The sequence below is a fragment of the Giraffa tippelskirchi genome, chromosome 14, assembly GCF_054371585.1.
Source record: "Giraffa tippelskirchi isolate mGirTip1 chromosome 14, T2T-mGirTip1v1.2.pri, whole genome shotgun sequence".
NCBI lineage: Eukaryota > Metazoa > Chordata > Mammalia > Artiodactyla > Giraffidae > Giraffa > Giraffa tippelskirchi.
The window spans coordinates 68,263,467-68,286,283 of record NC_137288.1 but is presented as its reverse complement, the minus strand read 5'-3'; the positions used below and the strand labels follow the sequence as shown (position 1 = coordinate 68,286,283).

Genomic DNA, 22,817 nt, shown 5'->3' with positions numbered 1-22,817 from the left:
ATGTAATTAAAAAAAAAAAAAAAAAGACCTAAAATGAGAGGCAGCCGTCTTTATCCCCCACAATACTTCCTGCCCCTTTGTTTGGGAATGTGTATCTCACCACCTTTCTAAAAGCTCACTGTCGGCCCTCTATTGCTACTAATTAAATGGAGAAGTAGAGAATGAAAGAGAAAGCTCCTCAAAGAGAAAACCTGGAGAGGAGATCCCCCTGGGTAAATGAAACAAAGCTACTTTTCATCCATCCCCTCGGTTAACTGCACGGAAAGGGGGGTGTTTTACAAAAGTCCAGCATGGCAAAATGATCGGAAATGCCAATCACATTACTTGCATTGCGACCACTCTTTGATAAAATCAATACCACAGCAAGCTTTACCAAGCACCGTTAAAGGAGGGAGGGGTTGAAACGTACCCTCGACACGTACCCCCCCACCCTAAGACACCTATTCCATTACACACGGAGCGCGCGCGCACACACACACACACACACACACACACACAACCAGGATAGGAAAGCTGACGGGAGAGAAGCCATAACGTTGTCGAGTCTCAGATAAGAGCCTCTCTATTAACCCCACCCCTATCACCAGAGAAAGAGGCGATCTCAGAAAAGAAAGGAGAGGAAAAAAAGAGAAACCCAGAAATCCTTGAATTTCCAAGCATTAACTTTTCATGAAATGCACAACCAGGATAGGAAATACCTCCCCGCTGAGTAATGCCTCACGGGTTGTAAATTCACCTCTCGAAAGGGGAGCCAGACCTGAGCGCGCACCCGGCCAGATGGCCAACCCCTCCTACCTGCTCCATCCAGCCTGCCCGTCACGCCGAGCCGGCGACAGCCTCCCACCCCTCTTTTTGGCAGCGCAACACACCAATAAGGGCCGAGCCTGGCTGGTCGCGAGAGGGCTGAGCAGTGAGTTAGCACGATCGTCTCAAAAGGGGGGAGTGGGAACCCGCGAGGAGAGAGTGAGGGTAAAAAACAAAGCCCTTTCCAGCAAGCCGACAGCCTCGGGGGCGTGGCTTACTTAATTGGCTTCATCAATAAAAAAGATCAATGGAGCTTCCTCCTTCCACCCGCCCCAGAGGTGCTGGATCCTAAGGAAGGGGGAAAAAATGGCAGGGCTGCAAGCGTCCTCCAAGTTTCCAGCAGCACCTGCCACCATGCGGGATCTCCCCCTTCCACTCCAAAGACCCCGAAATGCACACTCTCGGCTTCAGACTCTGCAAGAAGGAGGGTCGGACACGCAAGGCTCACAAGGTTTCACCCGCTGCCACCGTAACAAGCACACACACACACGCAGCAGAGCACTTGCTGACACCATCATGAGAAAGTTCCAGGGGGGCAGACAATCCAGGTTTCCGCCGCGGCCCCGGGCCCCCCCGCGCGGCGCGGGTCTCTCCAAACGCGACACCCATCATGGACTCCAGGACTGCAGGGGCGAGAGGCGGAAAGTTGCCCCACGGCCCCGGGAGACGCGGCGCGGAGGACAGGGACCCGCGGGCGCAGAGCCGCGCGCGCCCTCCTCCCACCCAAACGCGGGGAGCGCCGAGGGAACCCCAGCTCGCGCCGCTTTATTTACCAACAGTGCGCTGCGCCGGGGGGAGGAGGCGCCGGGCGGAAGACTGCGAGGGCCCCTCCGGGACCCCCGCCCCCGGACGCGCCCTCCTTTGGGGCGCCCCTGCAGGCGCGGGGGAGGACGAGCGTCCAAGGGGGTCGTCCCAGTCCCCACCGCCGGCCGCTGCCGGGCGGGAACTCCCCGGGGAGTCCCGCGGGGAAGGCAGCGCCGCTCACCTCTTCTTCCGAAAGTCCGTAGACCGGCTCCCCGAGCCCGGTCGCCATGGAGCCGGCGCCCCGCGCGGGATCGGAGGCGCTCGAGGGCGGCTGGGCTGCGGCGCGTCTGGGCGGCCGGGTCTCCCCTCCTCCGCCGCCGCCTCCGGGGACGGACGGCTGGGCGCCGCAGGTGAGGGGGGCCCGAGCGCTCGCGCCCCGGCCGCTGCCTGCGCCGCTTCCTCCCGGAAGGCTGCGGGCCGTGCGCTCCCGAGAGCGCGCCGTGCAGCGGGCGGCGGCGGCGGCGGCGCGGCGCCCCCGGGCTTCCCTCCTCCCGCGCGCCCGCCGCTCTCCGCCCCTCGCCCAGCCCGCTCTCCGGGCTCGGGAAGCCGGCGCGCCCGCCCCCACGCCCGCTCCCTCCCGGCCCCCGCTGTCCCCGCCCCCTCCTCCGCCCCCTCCCGCCCCGGCGCCCCGAGGGGACCCTCCCCGCCTCCCCGGGGCGGGCACACGCGCCCCCCAAGCCAATCACAGGCCGGGCTGGGGGGCGGGCCGCGGGGCCGGCGGGGTTCGGCCCCCCACGCCCACCCCGGCTCCCCGCCGGCACCCCCGGCCGCGGGGCGGGTCTCCGAGGAGTGCGGGCGCTCGGCCCTGGGAGCTGACCCACCCTCCTCTCTGCTTTGGGGGAGCGGGCGAGCTGGGCATTTGGGGGCGCTGGAGACATTTTCTACAAGAAAGTCCCATTTCTCTTCCCCGAGGTCTTTCTCTTCCCCTGGGCTCGCCGTGATTGTTAAAGGGGGTGGGGGGGAGAAGATGGATGTTTCTGGACACCTTTAAATTCTTGGCAAACCCCGGCAAGCCCAACTTGGCGGCTTTGTGGGCGCCCCGGAGCCGGGCCGCGCTGCCGGGGAGAGGCTGCCCCGGCGTGGCCGCGAGTCGCCACTGCCTGCGTCAACCTTGCCGGGAACAAAACCGACCCGGCGCCCGCTCTGAGTACACACCCACCCCCTCGAAAACCGACAGCGTGGCCGCTCTTTTGTGATCCGCAACGTGAAATCGCAGACTCAAGTTGAAGGTTATCCTCTGCATAGGCAAGCTATTAAGACGTCGTATTAGCCACGGTAGGGTTCTTCCCACATCCTGGCTACTGTTTCTCCAGCAAGCAGTTCATTTAACCCAGCAGATGTACAGGAACGCCAGAGACTAAATTAAAGAGAGAAATTAGTCACTCGACTTTTTCAGGAAGCCTGTCCTTACATTTCGTTGTTAAGTACAGTTGTGGGTTCAGAAAGGAAACAAAAGTAGAACATGCTATTTGCCTTTGAAAAGAAAACATCAAAGTGCCCTCTTTGGTATTCACAGGGTGCCTTTAGGATTTTCATTCAAGTCCGTTGTTTCAGAAAGCAGTCACGTGGTCCCAAAGCCTCCCCCCTCCACCAAGCCCGACCGCAGCTCCTGTTCTATCTAGCTCGTTTTCAAACGAAGGGAAACACCCGTCCTAATAGAAGCTTTCCTTTCCCTCCCGACATGGCTTTGGCTTAAACTTGTGCCTACGCTGGATTTTCTTTCCAGACAAAGCCCCTTGGCGTCAACACCCTACTCAGAAACCTTCTCCCCATATCGTGAGCCAGGAAATCACAGGGCTTAGATGCCACAGAAGCCCAACCAAGAAAAAAAAAATCACATTTATGGAGGCACAGTTTAAAAGATGATTCTCTGTACCTTCTTCTCTTGGCCTTCTTCCAGGCCAAAGTTTTTGACCTTTTCAGATCTAGATTATTTTTCTTTTCGTAAAGATTTGCAAACACACACACAGAAGGGCCCACACAAGAATTCCCATGTGCTCTTCAAGATGCCTGTGATTTCTATAGGAGTTACTGCTCCTTTATCCTCGCTAGCCAGGTCTTTGTCAAGTTTTCTACAGTTTTTGTTATGAGGGGAAAGGTAATCTTTTCTAAAATTTTAAATAGAAACTTGTAAATTCTAATTACACAGGACACCCTTCCCACACCTTGTATTGTAGTGTTAGCTGCTCAGTTGTGTCTGACTCTTTGCAACCCTGTGGACTGTAGCCCACCAGGCTCCTCTGTCCATGGGATTTCCCAGGCGAGAATACTGGAGTGGGTTGCCATCCCCTTCTCCAGGGGATCTTCCTGGCCCAGGTATGGAACCCAGGTCTCCCACATTATAGGCAGGCTCTTTACTGTCTGAGCTACCAGGCGGTGTACAGTTCGGGACTTTATCTCTAGGTGAGGCTCTATCATCTGGGAACTCCAAGGATGTATCCTACTTCCTCCCCCCGCCCTGTCTCCAGGGTTCTGCACCCACGCCCCCACCACAGCAGTCTGCACCTGCCTGCATTCTGGGGTCACGCCCTGGGCTTTCCCTAAAGGATACTATGAGAAACTACAGTATGAAACTTGCCTCACGTCACGTGCCGCAGAGGTGTTGATAAAACTGTGATCTTTACCATTTAGTGTTTCCTGTAAGACTCAAACAAGATATTTATTTCAGACCTAGGAGGAAATGCCTGGTTTCTTCCAAGGAACTGGTAAGCTTTTGCAGGATGGATGGTGACAAGAATTATTTCAACTAATGTTGTTTTTCTAGTCACTTTGGCTACCAGGAAACTCAGGACTCATTTTATGGCCCTGAGTCGTAAAGTGAAAGTCATTCAGTCACGTCAGACTCTTTGTGACCCCACAGACTATATCCATGGAATTCTCCAGGCCGGAATACTGGAGTGGTTAGCCTTTCCCTTTTCCAGCTGGTCTTCCCAATCCAGGAATCGAACCAGGGTCTCCTGCATTGCATGTGGATTCTTTACCGAGGTATCAGGGAAGCCTGCGTCATTAAAGAACCCCATAAAAAAAACAAAATCGATCCCTTGTGTAAATTATGTACCAGCTTTCCCCCAATATAGTGGTTCACTACCCCGGATACACATTGTTATCATCTGAGGAGCTTTAAAATGATCAAGAACACAGTGGCAGGCCTAAGAGACTACAGTTTCACTGGTTCAGGGTAGGAGCACAGGCAGTGGTAGTTTCAGGAGCTTTCCAGTGATGCTAACCTGTAAGATTGAGAGTGAGATGGTTGGATGGCATCACCGACTCAATGGACATGAGTCTGAGTAAACTCCAGGAGTTGGTGATGGACAGGGAGGCCTGGTGTGCTGCAGTCCTTGGGGTCGCAAAGAGATGGACACGACTGAGCGACTGAACTGAACTGAAGGTTGAATGGCAGCCCTGGCCAGTGGTTCCCAAACTTGGCTGCACGTGTCTAAAACCCCTGCTGTGTACCTCCCACCCCCATACACTCTGATTTAGTTATGCAGGGGTACTACGTGGGCATCAGGAGTTTCAGAAGCCCCCCAGGTGATTCTAATTAAGGCACAGCACCATCTAGAGATTTCTGGCTTAGACTGATATTCTTTCCCTGTTTTCCATGATCCTGATCTTTTCTTCTTCAGTTTAGAGAAAATTACATCTTTTAAAAGCATACTTAAATCCTTTGTGGATATAAACGAATGTACTTTGTGTGACTAGTATCATGGAGCAGTTTTACCCACCCCCTACCTCTCCGAAGTCTCAGATTAGCATCCAACTTCTTGCAGGAGGTTAGTTCAGAGTAGGAGAAACTCGACCGAAGTCTTTCCCAAAGTGAAACTGTCGTGCATTCTTCAATCGGTTTCATGTCTACCCAACAATTATATAGAACCAAACCTGGAGATTCTTCTCTGGAATTTGTTCTGTTTTGTTCCCTTTGGAGGCTGCCTTTAACATCTTAGATGTGATACTGTGGGTGTTCGGTGAATGCTCTTTGCTTGGATCATCAGAAATGAAAAACTAGCAAGAACAATTTTAAGTACAACGTGCAATGGGTAATCACAAATAGGGAACATTTTAATGCTAAGCCTCTTTACCAATTACTGAGTTGGCTTAGCAAGCTATGTATATCTCCATCAAGTTTGGGAAGTTCCCCAAGCTGGATGACACACAGTGTCACATATCTGCATGTTTCATGTAAATAACACTGGATTTATTTTCTCTTCAATTTTTGGTATTTTGTCTTCTTTAAAAAGAAAGCTCATGAAGCAGACAATTTGAAGAAGGCCCTGTACCTGTAAAACCCAATGTCATCTTGGGACTTAACAATGTTCACTGACATATAGAGGAATGTCACAGATTTAAGGCATTTAGGATTATATAATAAACCATGCTTCAAACTTTCGACAAATACAGAGGTGGGTAGCAAACTAGGACTTATAAACAGCTAATCTTTTTGTGTAAAAGTAGCTAGGCTTTTTAAGAAACACGTTTTCAATGCCTATATGTTATTCATTCTAGCACCCTAAAGATGATAACATTTCTGAGGTAGAGGAGCATGATTCCAATTTTCTCCAATCTGACAATATACCTGCTTTTATCTGGCTATATTAGCTATTTGCTTTTTCCATTTATTAATATTTCTAAAATATTTGATTTGTTTCCACATTTTACTGTGTTTTTTACTGGTTAATGCATCTTGTTTATTGAATTATGCTGTTATTGTCACTTGTTTTTATGGTATTGTTCCCCTCTCCTAGTTGAGATGTTAATCACTACCTTTCTGTTCTTTTCCTGTTTACCTTGGACACCTTACATACATACCTTGCTTGACAAGTCAAAAGCTAACATCTTAATCCCCTATCTGAACAATACAAAAAGTTTAAGTCACTGCTTTTGATCATCAACTCCTTCTGTGGTATTACTGTCCAATTTTGTTCTATCCATTTTTTAAACCACATAAGATATTTTTGTACACTTTTTTTAGCTTTACCAATATATTTTGTTGCTTTTTCGCTTCTTACACATTCCTCTGGTAGTATTTTCTTCTTTAAGAATATCCTTTTAAATTCTTTTAGTAAAAGTCTAATCAGTGATAAACTTAGTTTCTGTTTATCTGAAAATGTCTACCCTCATTCATGCAAGATAGTGAAACATAAATTAGAAGCAGACTCTAAACCACTGTGAAATGTAGAAGGAGGTAAATATTCTTAATGCGACTGAGTTTACCAACCGTACCATTCTGAAGTGTCGGCTTGTAAATGAATTTATTTGGGGGTTATTGGGCAGATGGAACCACCCTTAAGAAAAACCACTCAATAGTCTTAACCAAGAAAAAATGGTAGTCTCATTCTCAGCGCTTTGAAGATACTGTTCTTCTGATTTCTGGCTTCCTTTGTTAACCATGGTTGGGCAACTGTTAGTGTAATTATTGTTCCTTTACAGGTCATCTGCATTATCTTTTGTTGTTGTTTAGTCGCTAAGTTGTGCCTGACTCTTGGCGACCCCATGGACTGCAGTCTGCCAGGTTCCTCTGTCCTTGGGATTTCCCAGGCAAGAATACTGGAGTAGGTTGCCATTTTCTTCTCTAGGGGATTCTCTTGACTCAGTAGCTACTCTTTATTCTTGGTATTCTAAATTTTCTATTATTTGTCTATATGTGATATTCTTTTTATTTATCCTGCCTAATTATACTTTGCACTGTGGGTTTAAATCTTCTGTCCTTTCTGGAAAATGCTCAGCTATCATCTCATCAAATATTGTCCTTTCTGCATCCTCTGTGTCCGTCCTTCTGGGACTCCAGTTAATCAGATGTAGACCTTCTCATTCTGTGGTTGATGTCTCTTAACCTCTATAACATACTCCATGTCCTTGTCTGTTTGTGTTGCACTCTGATTTCTTCCCCTCTCTCTTCCGCTTTGCTAAATAACTGTTTCATTGAGTCTAATCTTCTGTTGAACCCATCAGTTGAGTTTTTATTCAGCAATCAAATTTTTCCTGTCCAGAAGTTCTATTTAATTTTTTTTCAATTCAGCCTCCTCATTCTTGATAGTTTCTTATTTTGAGTTTCCAAATTTTAGTTCTTTAAACTGAATATCTCATAACTAATTATTTTATATTTTGCTAAGGAATATCTAAAAGTTTGGAATATGTCTTCCATGGTTTCTACTGACCCTTGCTCATTGTGACTTCATTCTATGTGTGTTTAAGGTGAATTCATTTGGTTGTGATTTTATTGGGTTAATCTTTGTCTATGGAAATGCAAAGTGGTTTTGTGTTTCTGCTAAGGGGACGCTACCACCCTGGGACCACTCTAGACCCATTTGAGAGCTTTGGTTTCATATAGAAGTCTGAGATTCGCCCACTGGCCCTTCAAATTAGTCTCCTCTCAATTGCAGCGTTGAACAGCAATTTACTTGCCACTTACTGCATCATTCTTTGGTTTCAGCTAACTTTTTCAGGGTGGAGGGGCATGGAACACTTAATTACTGATCAGGGAATATTCACTTCCTCACCTCCAGGAGGAGTAAATGCCTTTGCCCCAATGATAATGCACTTGCCCATGTAACTTACTTACTCCAACAGAATAGGAGCAGAAATAGCTCTGTGACCAGTTCAAAACAGAGACCATAGAGGTTTTGCAAATTTTGCCACTTCTTACATGCTCCTGAGCTACACCATGGGAACGGTGCTTTCCAGGCAAGGGTCGGTCCTCTAGCCTGGGTCCCATAAGGACACACAAGAAACACACCTGAACTTGACCTGCACCCTGGAGTGGGGTCACTCAACTGACACCTGCCAACATGCAGTGTGGTGAACTAGAGATAGATTTATTGCTTTAGCCACTGAAGTTTTGAGATTTTTGCTACACATCATTATCAAAGCCAAGGCTCACTGGTATATGGAACCTCCAGGGTTTAATTTGTTATTTACTGTAAGTCTAACAATACATTTTAGAAGCCAAGATAATTTACAGCAGGAAGACCCTTCAGGGTAATTAGACCATGTAAGCTAGCTGAGAAAGCTAATGACCTTATTTAGTAGACAGGCACTTGAAAGTTAATGCTGTTGTGTTTTTCTACCTAAAAGAGGCAGAGTCATATTTGTTCTTTTAAATAATGCCCTTACATTCTGATTCCCCTCCATTGACTCAGTAAGCTTTAAAATCAAACACCAAATTCTTCTTTCCTAGAAGTTTGGGAAGTGTGTTAATTAGTTTCCTATGGCCACTATAATGAATTTCGATGGCATAAAACAATAGAAATGTATTCTCTTACAGTTCTGGGGGCCAGACGCCTGGAATCAGCATCACTGGGCTGAAATCAACATGTTGGCACCCTCTCCAGAGGCGGGGGGCCAGTAGGGTGGGGAATGGGTTGGCGTCTAGAGCCACATTCCTTACATTTCTCTGCTTACAGCCCTTCCCTCTATCTTCAGATCTGTCTGTCTCTTGGTTGAGGTCATTACATTGCCTTCTTCTCCTCCTCCAACTTTCCCTCCCCTTCCCCTCCTTCTCCTCCTCCTCCTTCTTCTTCTTCCTGTTATCAAATCACCCCATGCCCCCTTCTTATAAGCACACTAGTGAGATCATTTAGGTCCCACCCAGATAGTCCAGGATAATTGTTAAAAAGTGTTACTCAGTCGTGTCCTATTCTTTGCTACCCCGTGGACTGTAGCCCGCCAGACTCCTCCATCTATGAAATTCTCCAGGCAAGAGTAACAGAGTGGGTAGCCATTCCTTTCTTCAGGGGCTCTTCCCGACCCAAGGATGGAACCCGGGTCTCCCATACTGAAGGCAGATTCTTTACTATCTGAGCCACCAGGGAAGCCCCATCTCAAAATTATGCCTACACACTTTGTTGCTGGGTAAGGTAACATCACAGGTTCCAAGGATTAGGACCTAGATATTTTTGAAGCCCATTTTTCAGCCAACCATAAGAAGTGTGGTAGTAAATTTTAGTCTGCATTTTTCTGGACGCCATGAATGCTCAATTATTTGTGTCCAATTTTTTTGGTAGAAAGGGGGTGATTTTTTTTACCCCTTATCACACTGCATTTTCATTTGCCAGAAGCAATAAATTATGTCATTTTGACTCTGTGTTAAAAGTTCTGAAACAGCTGCTCTAATTAACAATTTTGACAGGTTTATTGATTTTTTAATAAATAATAATCCAAGTGACCCGAAAACTCTCTATTTAAAGGGTGAAATATGTTTTTTTCTTTTTGGAACTCCTTTACCCCACTGATAAATTTTAAAAATATGCTTCTCAAATGACTTTCTCTGCTTTTATTATTTGTATTAAAAATGGGGAAGATTGGGGCAGTCAGTAAGCAACTAAGTTGTAAAGCTTTCCCTAGCAATGCTTTGTTTCTCTCCTTCCTTTATTTTTGGTGAAACTGGGTCTCTGTTGCTGTCCTCGGGCTCTCTCTGGCTGTGGAGAAGGGGCTTCTCTTTGCCGCAGGCTCTAGGGCGCAGGGGCTTCGGGAGTGCTGGTGCACAGGCGTAGTTACTCCTTGGCGTGTGAAGTCTGCCTGGACGGAGGGTGGAACCTGTGTTCCCGGCATTGGCAGGCAGTTTCTTAAACACAGGACCACCAGGGAAGTCCCTCCCTGGCAATGCTGAGAGAGTTTTCACGTAAGCACTAGGGAAGGGATGGAGTGGGGGTGGGGGAGTGGCTTGGGATGATTTAGTTCCTGAAAGATTGGAAAAGAGAAAGATGGTTTCACATACTGAAGGTCCTCTTTAATTACCAGTGGCTTCGCTTTATGAGTTAGCAATGGAAATAAACCAAACCAACTCTCACAGCTAACAGGAGGGGATAATTATCCTAGGTTTTCTCATTTTTCCCATCTCTTACCTCCAAATGCAACCCCCAGACTGTTCACCGTCCTCCCTTCTCCCACCTCTACCCCTACCTCCTTCCAGTGTCACGGTCTGTTCTTTCAATGTTACTGGTTGTGTCATCATTTAATCCCCAACACAGATGACTCTTCCACTTTGGATTCTATTCACTAGCATCTCTAGAATACATGGAGAAGGCAGTGGCACCCCACTCCAGTACTCTTGCCTGGGAAATCCCATGGACGGAGGAGCCTGGTGGGCTACAGTCCATGGAGTCGCGAAGAGTTGGACACGACTGAGTGACTTCACTTTCACTTTTCACTTTCATGCATTGGAGAAGGAAATGGCAACCCACTCCAGTGTTCTTGCCTGGAGAATCCCAGGGACAGCGGAGCCTGGTGGGCTGCCGTCTATGGGGTCGCACAGAGTCGGACATGACTGAAGCGACTTAGCAGCAGCAGCAGCTAGAATATAGCCCAGTGACTGTTTGCCAGTCTTATCAAGTCGATATGATGGATGTTGGTAAGCAGCTGCTTTGCTTGCCATGGAGGGCAAGACTTGAGAGAACAGGATTGAAATACTGAAAAGAAAAAGACCAAAGGTTTGACCACATACTCTGTAAGCAGGATTGTGGAGAAGCAAAATTTTCCCGTGCTGCTGGTGAGAATGCCAAACAATCTCTGTGAAGAAGAATATCTTCATATCTGGCAAAAATTACACTGATAACATTAATCCAGTCATCCTACTTCTAGGATGAACAGCATTGGCAAAATATGAAGTGACGTGCATTTGAAATGTCAGAAGGTTGGAAATAACCTCAGATGTCCATCAATAGAGAAATGGTGGAATCATTTACCGATCCATCCATACAATGAAGGATGAGGTAGTTGTAAAAATAAATGAGGATGTTCTCTGTATACAGATATGAAGTAGCTCAAGGTTATATTGTTTAATTAAAAGAAAAAGCAAAGTACAGAACCATGTTTATCCTAGGATGCCATTTAGATGCAAATAGGAAAATATGTTTGACTCTAGAAGTACAGAGAATATCATAAGGGTTCTGGCACTTGACTCTGCTTGTCTGTACTTGGCTGCATTCTGCAGCCTGGCTCTTTCTGTATATAAATGAGAAGACTGCTTGCAGCCCAAGCTGTTCTGTCAAACCAAGGTAGGTCCAGCCTGAGTCACTGTCCCAGCTCAGTGCAAGGGGGAGGGGAGGATGGAGTGGAGTAGTTGACAGCATCGTCTCATGTGGCGTGAGAGCAGGGAAGGAGCCCAAGTGAAATGGGGTCATTGAATGTACAATGACAGAGATGCCTGCACATCTGTAAGAACGGGAAGAGACAATCTCAAAGTATGTCCAGATTTCAAAATTCTGCGAACTGTGGAAGACAGTAGATATTGGAAGCCTTCTTCTCTGAGGTATCAGCTGTAAGCATTTCTTAAAACTAAACATCCAAGAACTCAGAGCAATGTCTTGAATTCATGTTTGGATTGCACCATAGTCTGCTTCTGGTTTCTCGACTTCACCTCCTAGATTTTTCACAGAGTTTGAAGCCTGTCACCTGGCAACAGAGCAGGAGTTTGGAAGGTGAATTCTGAACTGTAAAGGTGGAATAAAATCACCAGGACGCACGCCTGTGCTAGGACAAAACAGCTTTGGGTGTTACGTTTCACACCCAGAGAGCTCTCCCTTGGCCCCCGGAGACTGTGGATGCCTCTGTGGAATTCTCCAGGGCCAGCAGTAATGGAAATCTGGGAGGGAAGGGCGGGTGTTACTTATTGAACGGAGGCTAATGACCTCAGAAGCACTTGGGGACAAGCAGCAAGCCTCGTACACACTGGCTGCCTGCCCAATCTTAGCATTTACTGAGATGGGCAAAGCGTCCACGGGAAAGCGACATTTCTGGGCATCTGAAGGTGGTGACGGTGAGGAAACTCGGATTATCTGAACCAGCCCTCCCTACCTGTCTCAGCAGGAAGACTTCTGAGATCATTCTTGCTAACTACTCATGGAAGGTCACAAAAATAATTTCTCTTCCTCTCTTTTCCTTTCTCCTAGAACCAAATATCTTTAGATCACAGGGAAGGAATGTTCTGCTTTTCGTGGCTGAAACAGAGCCTGGGGAAATGGCCTCGTTACCTTCTGATAGATAGTTCCAGTAAGCCCTGCTAGCTAATGGCCACTCACTCTGCCTGGTCCCCAGGATCTGCTCCGTGAAGCCTCAACTCCACTTAATATAAAGCAAACAAAACTCCTACGCTCTTACAATAACAGAACTTTCTCCTAATCATATAAGCTCAAGTTCTTTATAAAATAATCAGAAATCTTCTATTATTTTATAGCATTGGCTACCCTATGTTAAAACAGCAGCACATTAAGAGTACATTATATTCTTTAGCTTATCATTAAAGTTTCAGTTTGATGCTGTAAAGCACTCCTTTGAGGCTTGTTGCATCACTCCACCTTCCTTCTCGTTGCTGCCTCCTCGGGTCTGACCCCTCCCTCCACATGCCTAGGCTGAGTGAAGACTTGGGTGCCTGATTCACCACTGTTCCATCCACCTTGATTCCTGGGGTACAGTAAACAGATGCAGTGATGTCCCTCCAACAGCCTGGCTTCTCAGGCACTTGACCTCCTCATTTCCAATGGACTTCTCCTCTTCTCTCCTAGACCTTGTCAACATCCAAACTGCTCCAACCTCAAAAATGGGTGGTTTAAAGACCAACTCTTTAAAGACCACAGACTCACACCCCAATTTAGAAGTCTCCCATGTCCTTTGGCATCATAATCAAGACCATTATCCTTTCTGCCATCTTCTGAGACCTCTTGATAGTCATTTCACCACCCTCCTGGTCTAACTTAAATTCCAGTCTCTCCACAGATACAAAGTACAGACTTTTGGACTCTGTGGGAGAAGGCGAGGGTGGATGATTTGAGAGAATAGCGTTGAAACATGTATATTACCATATGTAAACTAGATGGCCAGTCCAAGTTCAATGCATGAAGCAGAGCACTCAAAGCCAGTGCTCTGGGACAACCCAGAGGGATGGGGTGAGGAGGGAGGTGGGAGCGGGGTTCAGGATGGGGGGGACACATCTGCACCTGTGGCTGATTCATGACGATGTATGGCAAAACCATCACAGTTTTGTAATTATCCTCCAATTAAAATCAATAAATAAATTTAAAAATTCCAGCCTCTCATTTCAGTCCTGCTATTGCAGTTACTCCCCAGTTGTATTTCCCCATCTTCTGTTGTTTCTGTTTTATCCCAGCCAGCGCCTGGGTAGCTGAAAAGCACTGGAGAAACTAATGAAGCCCAGAAGTTTCTGCCCACTGTGAATTCATCGTCCCCAACTCAGCTGTGCCCTCTTATTCCTGACGCCCCTTCCACTCCCTCACTTTCGGAGGATGACTTTGATTCCTTGTTCTAGGAGAAAACAGAAGCCATCCAAAAGGTGGTCCACGACCACACCTAGAAACATCATCCCAACCACAGCTGCATCCTGCTGCTACCTACTCTGATTATATGGATCGGTAACACACGGGGCCTGGACCCCACTCCCTCCCTTCTTTCACCCACTGGATCCTTTCCAGCAGGCCCAGTCTGTTCACTACATTCTGGAACACCCAGATGAGAAAACACCCTCTGAAATTTAACAAAGGTGGTTTTAGACCTGACGCCATGAACAGCAAGCTTGTGAAGCTTGGCCGCTGAAGTGATACAGCTTCAGAAGGACAATGAATTCAAGACAAGGTTGAGTTAAGTCAGTGACAGATTCAAGGAGGGCTCGTACTATCCACCCTCACAGCAAAGCCACAACCTCTGGGAAGGGGGCTGTCTTCACTAAGGCCCGTCAACCTTTGAAATTTTATACCAGGAGGTCAATTTCAGTGTCCTATACACAGCTCCCTCAAGCCACTCTCAGGATATGGGGCTTGGTTGGCAGCAATCTGACCCAGTGTGATAAGCTATTTGTTCTTGCCCTTCAGCTCCAGCATTATAAAGGACATTTTATGAATGATTTATCATCTTATTATGAATGCTGCAAGTCTAGACAAACCATCTCGGTCTCTCTCTTAAAACATAAACACAATCCTTTTCGTATTTTGCTCCAGGCCCTCTGAACCGGCTCTGTGCACACGCACCTGTGTGTGTGCCTGCAGGTAGATGTATCGTTTCTTCCCACACAAATAAGCATGAAGCTATAGGTAGCACCCTGATGCATTTCCTACATTCACAGTCTCAGAAGCCAATTTCGTCCTTTCCATGCTTATCCCACCCCACTCCCACCCCCATGTCATCCAGTTCCAGGATGCAGGTGGACATCTCAAAACAAAACTCATTTCTTATTTTCTCCAGTTTTGCAAAAATATACTTGCCAAATTAGCCTGGGATCCAGGAGGAACTCGTTATTAGAATGAAATAAAGCAAGGTGCAGGTGTCATGGGTCCAAACACGAATTAAGATGGCATCTTCAATCTTTCTCATCTCATCCATTCAGGATGTAGAACCTTCCTGCTCCGAGCTGAATTTCCTGATCACTCTTGCATCCACTGTGTTTAAACAAATTCACAGAATCTGATGCTTAGCTCCTATACTGAGGCAGTGTTTTTGTTGTGAATATAAAATATACTGATCAGATTCACCAGCCAGAATGAAATGAATGACTGTACCAGTTAATGAAATCATTTGATTAAAAAGCAAAAAACAAACCCAAACGCCCTGGAAAATATCATCAGTTCCCAGTGTTGGGGGTAAACTGTCTCCAAGAGGCACCATGGGACTTTTAGTAAACAAAACTTCATTTTTATTAGCTGATCAAAATAAAACAAAATACAAGATTTGTGCATGGGGAAGAGTTATGGGTCTAGTGTATCTGGCATAGAAGGAGGGAGGGACTGAACGGGCTAGGAGAAGAAGCCACGGTTATGCAGAATAATCAAGCGTTAAGTGTTTCTTTTATTATCTCCTTATCCTGGGAAATGGACTTTGGAAAAGTTCTGTAATGCAGCCTGTTACAAACCTCACTGCCATCATAAAAGGCTTTGCTGGACCTCAGTCAATCTTCTTGTTTATGACCTGTTCAGATGTGGGCTATTAGAGGACATAGGGAACTGAAATATTTCCATGACAACAGTTTTTAATAAAGGGAAGGAAATGCTAGATTTCTTTTTATGACCAAACTGTTCTGAAATAAATAATTGGCCCAAAAAGGTTATTTGAGAGGCTTTTTTTTGCTTTTTTTTTAAACTCAAATAATGTTCCAATGATTAGGTAAAAATTGGAGACTAAGAGCCAAGACTTCTGGCTCCTACTTAAATATATGGATCGTGTAATCACTCTGCGTTCCATTCTCCTGCACAGAATACAGATTATAATAAGAATGCCATGTAGAGGTAGTTTTAAGATTAATTAGCTTATGATTATAAAGTGTGTTTTGAGGTAGTAAAATGAAAAATATTGTAAAATTTATGATGTCATTATCAGTTTTATAAAATAAAAATAAAATGTACTCTGCCTCTATTATGCCTGGAAATTATGGGCTTCAGCTTTTGATTTGAAAATTTTTTATTCTGGCTGCTAGAAGTTCATTTTGAAGGTAATTTATCAGTATCTCAAGGATCCTGGTTTAAGAAACACGCACCCGCACACACGCAAACTGACAGCCACAAAGACACGTGTTTCCTGATCCTTGAAGGAGACGACCGGAATCTTTGCTCTGATTATATTTCTTGCTTTCACTCCCATTTTCCACTGATTTAGAGTATGAGACCACATCTGCAACCATGAATTCTTCAACAGTTTCAAAATTTGCGTGCGTGAGTGCTCAGTCCTGTCCGACTCCTTGTCACTCTGGTTAATTAAATTAACAGATAAGCAGGGCTTCCAAGGTGCTCTAGCGGTTAAGAATCCACTTTGCAAAAAAAAAAAAAAAAAGAATCCACTTTGCAGTGCATGGGACACACATTCAATCCCTTGTTGGGGAACTAAGATCCCGCGTGCCACGGACCAACCCAAAGCCCGAACGCCACAACTAGAGTCTGACCCAACACAGCCAAGTAAACAACTAAATATTATTTGACACAGCCAAATAAATAAGTAAATATTTTTTATTTAAGCTTAAAGAGTAGATCTTGAAAGTTCTCATCACAGGAAAAAAAACTGTAACTACCTGTGGTGATGGATGTTAACTAGACTTACTTGGTTCTTATTTCACAATATATACAGTATCAAATCATTACGTTATACACTTGGAACCAATGTAATGTTATTATATTATAATATCAAATAGTATATCTCAAAAAATCACTGTAGCAGCAACCATCCTATATAGTATGTAGTATTTTACAGATAAAGACATGGAGGCTCTGAGAAATTAAGAGCTAGCTCAAGTTCACACGGCCAGGATTAGAGCCTAGGTATGTCCGACTCAACACCACTTCTGTGCAGTTTATACCACGAAAGTCTCTGTCTCCACGTACACACAGAGGAGTGACTACATTCAAGGATGCACACCTTTTCCGCAACTCACAGAGCTTATACCCCGGCACCAGGGCAGCATCTGCCCTCCAAAAGTCCATGCAGGAGGGTGGGTAACACAATGTGTACAGTCCCATGACTGGCATCTTAATGTCGAGAGGTTACCAGCTCTTCAAAATTGGGTTTGTGTACTCAGGATAAAATGGCAACCCACGCCAGTATTCTTGTCTGGAGAACCCCATGGACAGAGGAGCCTGGTGGGCTACAGTCCATGGGGTCGCAGAGAGTCGGACATGATTGAGTGACTGAGCGCTCAGGATATGAGTCTCACTTTCTTTTCGGTTCCTTGATGGTCTGGTGTTTCTCTAACAGAGGGTAATCTGGAACTGTAACCTCCTTAATAACAAGAGACCAGGTCAGCTGTTCTCGGCCTCCCTCGGCAGCCTGTGACAATAACCCGCAGAGCCTTAAAAAATACTAACACCAGGGCCCCTGTCTCCAGAATACTGGTTTGTTTTGGTCAAGGGTAGGGCCCGGGCATCAGAACATTTTAAAATCTCCCAGGTCAGCCTATTGTGCAGTTCAAAGCACTGCTGTCAGTTAATTTTAAGGACAGTTCATTCTCGTTCAGTTTGAATACGATGATACCTCCATTCAAATGAGCATTTTTAAAAAGCTTATGCAAATAACCACCCGTGTACTACTCCTCCTTTCAGCTGTGATTGACAGTAAGTTGGCAGTTACCACTGTGGGCTGACAGGGCTTAGAGGGGCATTATTCCAGTAGGAACAAAACATGTTTTCATTAATTTTTTTTTTGGCTTTGTTGCCACTTATTTCAGCTCAAAGAACCACCACACTCTAGCTTCAATATAATGTGTTACTCATTTTGTAACATTATTTCTCCTTTTTGCTTTAGAACATGAGATAAGAAAGCTGGTCTACAATATATACCTGAGGACCACTCATTTTCACAACTTCCATGAACCGGGCAATAGGATGTATAAGTCTCATGGGAGCTGGTAATATATAGTAGTGGCAACACTTGAAATGATGATGAATGAGGTCCTCACAAAGGGAAATCAACTGTAACCTAGATTTGGACGTTTATAAGACCTGTCTGAAGGCTGGTACCCAAGACATCCACAGCATTTCCAGCTGCAGTTGGAGTGCCTTGTGCTTTATTCCTCACAGGCCCAGGAGGCAAGTATTTCCCACCTAAGAAATTGATTCCTTTCCTTCTGTTCCTCAGAACTCTCCATTACTTTGCTCTGGTGACTTTCATAAAAGTTTATAATTTATTTTACTAAATGTAAATCAAATGATGAAACCTGATGGGGATGTGAGGAGCCCTGAGCTCTTTCTATAAATGTGTGTACATTTTCTCTAGCTAAGTGCTAAAGTAACACCCTGGAGATGAAAAGGATAACAGCGCAGGCACGGTGAAAATCTCTTTCCTGCTTTTCATCCAAACACCGTGTCACACGTGTTTTCAGAAAGCAGAAAAGCTAACACATCGACAGACTCCACCTCTCCAGATGCTCCCTGGACCCTATTTTTTTTCAGCCTATGCTTTCTTGAAGTGGACTGTTCTCATGAGAGTAACAAAAAAAGAGAAAGATAAAGCAAGAAAGAAAAGACAATGGAAATTTTTGCAACTAGCATTTTACTGATTTCTTACCAGAGTGCTGGACTCCGTACTAAGTGCTTTATTTAACCTACAAAGGAGGTGCTATTATTATCTCTCTTTCACAGAAAAGGAGACTGAGATATGGAGGTTAGAATCTTCAGCCCTGACTGGATTCTAGAATGTGCTTAACCAGAGTTGGGCTTCCCTGATGGCTCGGCGGGTAAAGAATTCGCCAGCAATATAAGAGACACACAAAACACAGGTTTGATCCCTGGGTCAGGAAGATCCCCTGGAGGCGGAAAACGGCAACCCACTCCAGTATTCTTGCCTGGAAAATCCCATGGACAGAGAAACCTGGCAGACTCTGGTCCATGGGGTCACAAAGAGTCAGACATGACTGAGGTGACTTAGCACGCACACATAATATTAAAGAACTATTAATATTAGGCTAAAATCCAAATAAAAGCAGAAACCCAGATAATTGAGTAGAAGACTGAGGATGCTTTTTCATTGAGGGTGTTTTCTGAACTTGGACTTCCACTGTCAAGGCCTCTTGGATAAAGATCTACAAAAGTCAAAGCCCAGGAGTCTAACAGGAGATTTTTCACTTGTAAAGTTGGGATCCTATTACTCAGCCATAAAAAAGAATGAAATAACGCCATTAGCAGCAACATGGACGAACCTAGAGATTATCATACTAGGTGAAGTAAGTCAGACAGAGAAAGACAAATATCATGTGATATCACTCGTATATATCTAAAAAATAATACAAATCAACTTATTTGAAAGATAGAAACAAACTCGCAGATGTAGAAACAAACCTACCATTACTAAAAGGGAGAGGGGAGTGGGAAGGACAAATTAGGAGTATGGGATTAATAGATACCACCATATATAAAATAGATAAATGACAAGAATTTACTGAATAGCATAGGGAGCTATATTCAATAACTTGTAATAACCTATAGTGGAAAATAATCTGAAGCTGTACACCTGAAACTAACACAATGTTGTAAATGAACTGTTAGTTTAATAAGTAAGCTAATTAAATAAACCTAAAGTTGGGATTCTAAAGTGTGAGCCGCCATGCCTTCCTCCAGGGGATCTCCCCAACCCAGGGACTGAACCCGGGTTGAATCTCTTGAATCTTCTGCTTTGGCAGCTGGGTTCTTTACATACTGTCACCTGGGAAGCCCTGCCACAGACGCACTATATGGCTAAGAACAGTCTCGGCCCTGGCATAATGGGTTTAAGTGTTTCTCTTTGCGTGTAATGTCGAAAATGACTTTTCCCAGGAAAAACAAATGTTATCAAATCAGTTTTTTCATTATTTCTGTTTAGGTTAGATTTCCAGACTCTCCTTCTCCATATGCAGCCAAAAGGTCATACTGTTAAGAAACACACATAGCCATATTTACTTGTTTCATGTGAGGCTGGTTAAAGCCATTTTGTCCTTGATCTGCACTTTGCCTTATGCAGAGTTCTGCTATTGTCTTCCTCCATAGCTGTTTATTTTCTCTTCTCAGCCCTCCTGAATACATCTTGGAGTAGGGAATTTCATCTTCTTTTCCATCTTGGTGGAATAGGTACTGCAGAGTGGCCATCCCCGCATTCTGAAACATGTAAGCTATTCCCTTTACCTTCCATATCCTAAAGGTAAACGCTGTTCATGACCTTGTATATTATCTGAAGTCATTAATCAAAAGAGCAGTTTGATATTTCATCAGCTGACACATTATATTACATGTGTTTCAGTGAATGAGGGATGATGGTGAATGGCTCAACTTGAAATGTTACGAGAGACTATTAGGGTCGAGATAGTTTATGACCCTCAGAACAGGAATTAAAGGTAGGAAATAAAGAGACACATTAATGTGGTGCTAAATATACTGAAGGAAAGTAGAGCAGCGGGCTGGAATCCACTCTGGTGTCTATCAGGAGAGAGAGGCTGAGATCTGGGTAAGGAGTGGGTCCCTCTGAAGTTGAATAGCAGGAATAACAGTAAGTCTACACAGTCCTCGATCTTGGGGAAGGGGTTTGAGAAAGGTCTACTGAGCTAGGTCAAATATTCTAATCATCTGGGCTATTCTCTGGTAAAAGAGCCAAGAGGTCAGCCCCTATCCATAAAATCAGAAAGAAAACAAATATTTGCATGTCAGAGAACCAGCATCAGGAAGTGAAAGCATCTTATTTGCAGCAAATCAGGACAAATTTACAGCATCTCCTGGAAACTGCAGGGAAGAGAGATGTTTCTACTGAAGAAGGAAGGGTGAATTGAATTAATTACATAGCACCCATTAGTACTAATTAAAGATGTGTAATGAATGCATCACTGGTATTTTCCTATTTAGGTTGCTCTTGGCTGCTCATTTTCTTTCTGTGAACACAGAAAATATTAATAAAGGCTTTCATAGAATTGCTTTAAACTTTGGAATCCAATTCTTCTTTTACCAGATAGCTCAGAGTACTTAATCTCCTAATTTTCCTTTTATGGGGAAATCCTTAAACTTACTCTTTTAGTTGAGGTCTTATTGTATTTATATTTTTAAAGAAGAGCTTGTTAAATTCATCACTAGGTATTTGTAAGAGGGTTTATCCTACTTCCAGCCACCACCCCAGTTACCCAGAAGCTAGAAACCTGTGACCTATGAGCGAAACCTATGACCACAGATTTGGTACCAAGTGATGGGGAAACACTGACGAGTAAGACCAAGACTTTTCCTTTAAAAAGATGTAGCTCTGAAAGGGAAATAGACATATAAATAAATAATGCAATTCAATATGGTAAGTGCTCAAATAGATGATTATATACAGTTGAAGCACAACAGAGTAATTTATTTCTTTTTAAAGTATTCTATTTAAAGTATTTATTTGCACATGGATATTTACAGCAGCTTTATTTACATTTACCCAAACTTGGAAACAACCAAGATGTCTTTCAGTGGGTAAATGGATAAACTGTGCTATACCCAGACAATGGAATATTATTCAGCACTAAAATTAAATGAGCTATCAAGCCCTGAAAAAAACATGTAAGAAACTTAAAAGCATATTACTAAGTGAAAGAAGCCAATCTGAAAAGTATACATACTATATGATTCTAACTATATGATATTCTGGGAAAGGCAAAACCATGGAAACAGGGAAAACAGGGGGTGTTGGAGGGTGGGAAGGGATGCATTGTCAGAGCAGAATATTTTTAAAGCAGTGAAAATGCCCTGTCTGATAGTCTCCTGATTACATTATGCGTGCATGTGTGCTTGCAAAGTCGATTCAGCCATGTCTGACTCTTTGCGACCCCATGGACTGTAGCCCGTCAGACTCCTCTGTCCATGGGATTCTCCAGACAAGAGTACTGGAGTGGGTTGCCATGCCCTCCTCCAGGGGATCTTCCTGACCCAGGGATCGAATCTGCGTCTCTTCTGTCTCCTGCATTGCAGGCAGATTCTTTACCTCTGAGCCAATGGGGAAGCCCATTTGTTCAAACGCATAGAGTCTAGAACATCAAGAATGAACCTAATGTAAACTGTAGACTTAGATGCCAATGATGTGTCATTGTAAGCTCAGAGAGTGTAACAAATGTACCACTCTGCTGGGGGGGGGGACTGTAACGGGGGAGGCTTTCCATGTGTGTGTGTCGGGGTGAGGGGAGGCAGATATGGAAAATCTCTGTATCTTCCTCTCAGTTTTTCTGTGAACATACAACTGCTTAAAAAATAAAAAGTCTTTAAAAATAAAAATGTAATTAAAATTTTAAAAATATTTAATAAGTAGCTACCAGATGGCAGAGTGATAAAGAACCGCCTGCTAATGCAGGAAACATAAGAGACCTGGGTTCGATCCGAGTCGGAAAGATCCCCTGGAGGAGAGCATGGCAACCCACTCCAGTGTTCTTGCTGGGAAAATCCCATGGACTGAGGGGTCTGGCGGGCTACAGTTCATGGGGTCTCAAAGAGTCAGACAGTATTGACTGACTTAGCATGCACACATGAGGAATAAGTCGGGCATCCTTTGTGTGGAGGTGGGAGCAGGCTTGAGAAGGATATTGTTCTGAGGCTCTTGGGAAAAGGTTAAGGACGGTAACTGTCATTATTTGAAAATCTCCCAACACAGATCCCACTACCTGGGGCCCAGTGCTGGAAAAGAGAAACTGAAGAAAGAATTCTCTCTGCCCAGCACTTCCGGCCCAGATCACCCTCTTCCTCTGGCAGCCAGGATGTGCTGAGTCAGGCAACGAAGTCCCCCGAAGTCCCAGAGCAACAGCAAGCACA

The 22,817-nt window shown here is 44.9% G+C and overlaps 1 protein-coding gene across 9 annotated transcripts in view; it reads right to left on the bottom strand.

Moving 5' to 3' along the window:
- NEDD4L (NEDD4 like E3 ubiquitin protein ligase) overlaps positions 1-22,817 on the bottom strand; it is a 429,120-nt gene that overhangs the window by 360,544 nt on the left and 45,759 nt on the right. For 6 of the 9 annotated variants that reach the window (XM_081562949.1, XM_081562951.1, XM_081562958.1 and 3 more), the window contains exon 1: positions 1,790-2,148. The exons of 2 other annotated variants lie outside the window; for them this stretch is intronic. In XM_081562949.1, coding sequence (XP_081419075.1) covers positions 1,790-1,837 — 48 coding nt within the window. In that variant the 5' untranslated portion in view covers positions 1,838-2,148. Of the gene's footprint in view, positions 1-1,789; positions 2,149-2,767; positions 2,966-22,817 lie in introns of those variants that run through there. One more of the 9 variants, XM_081562950.1, reaches the window with a different exon arrangement.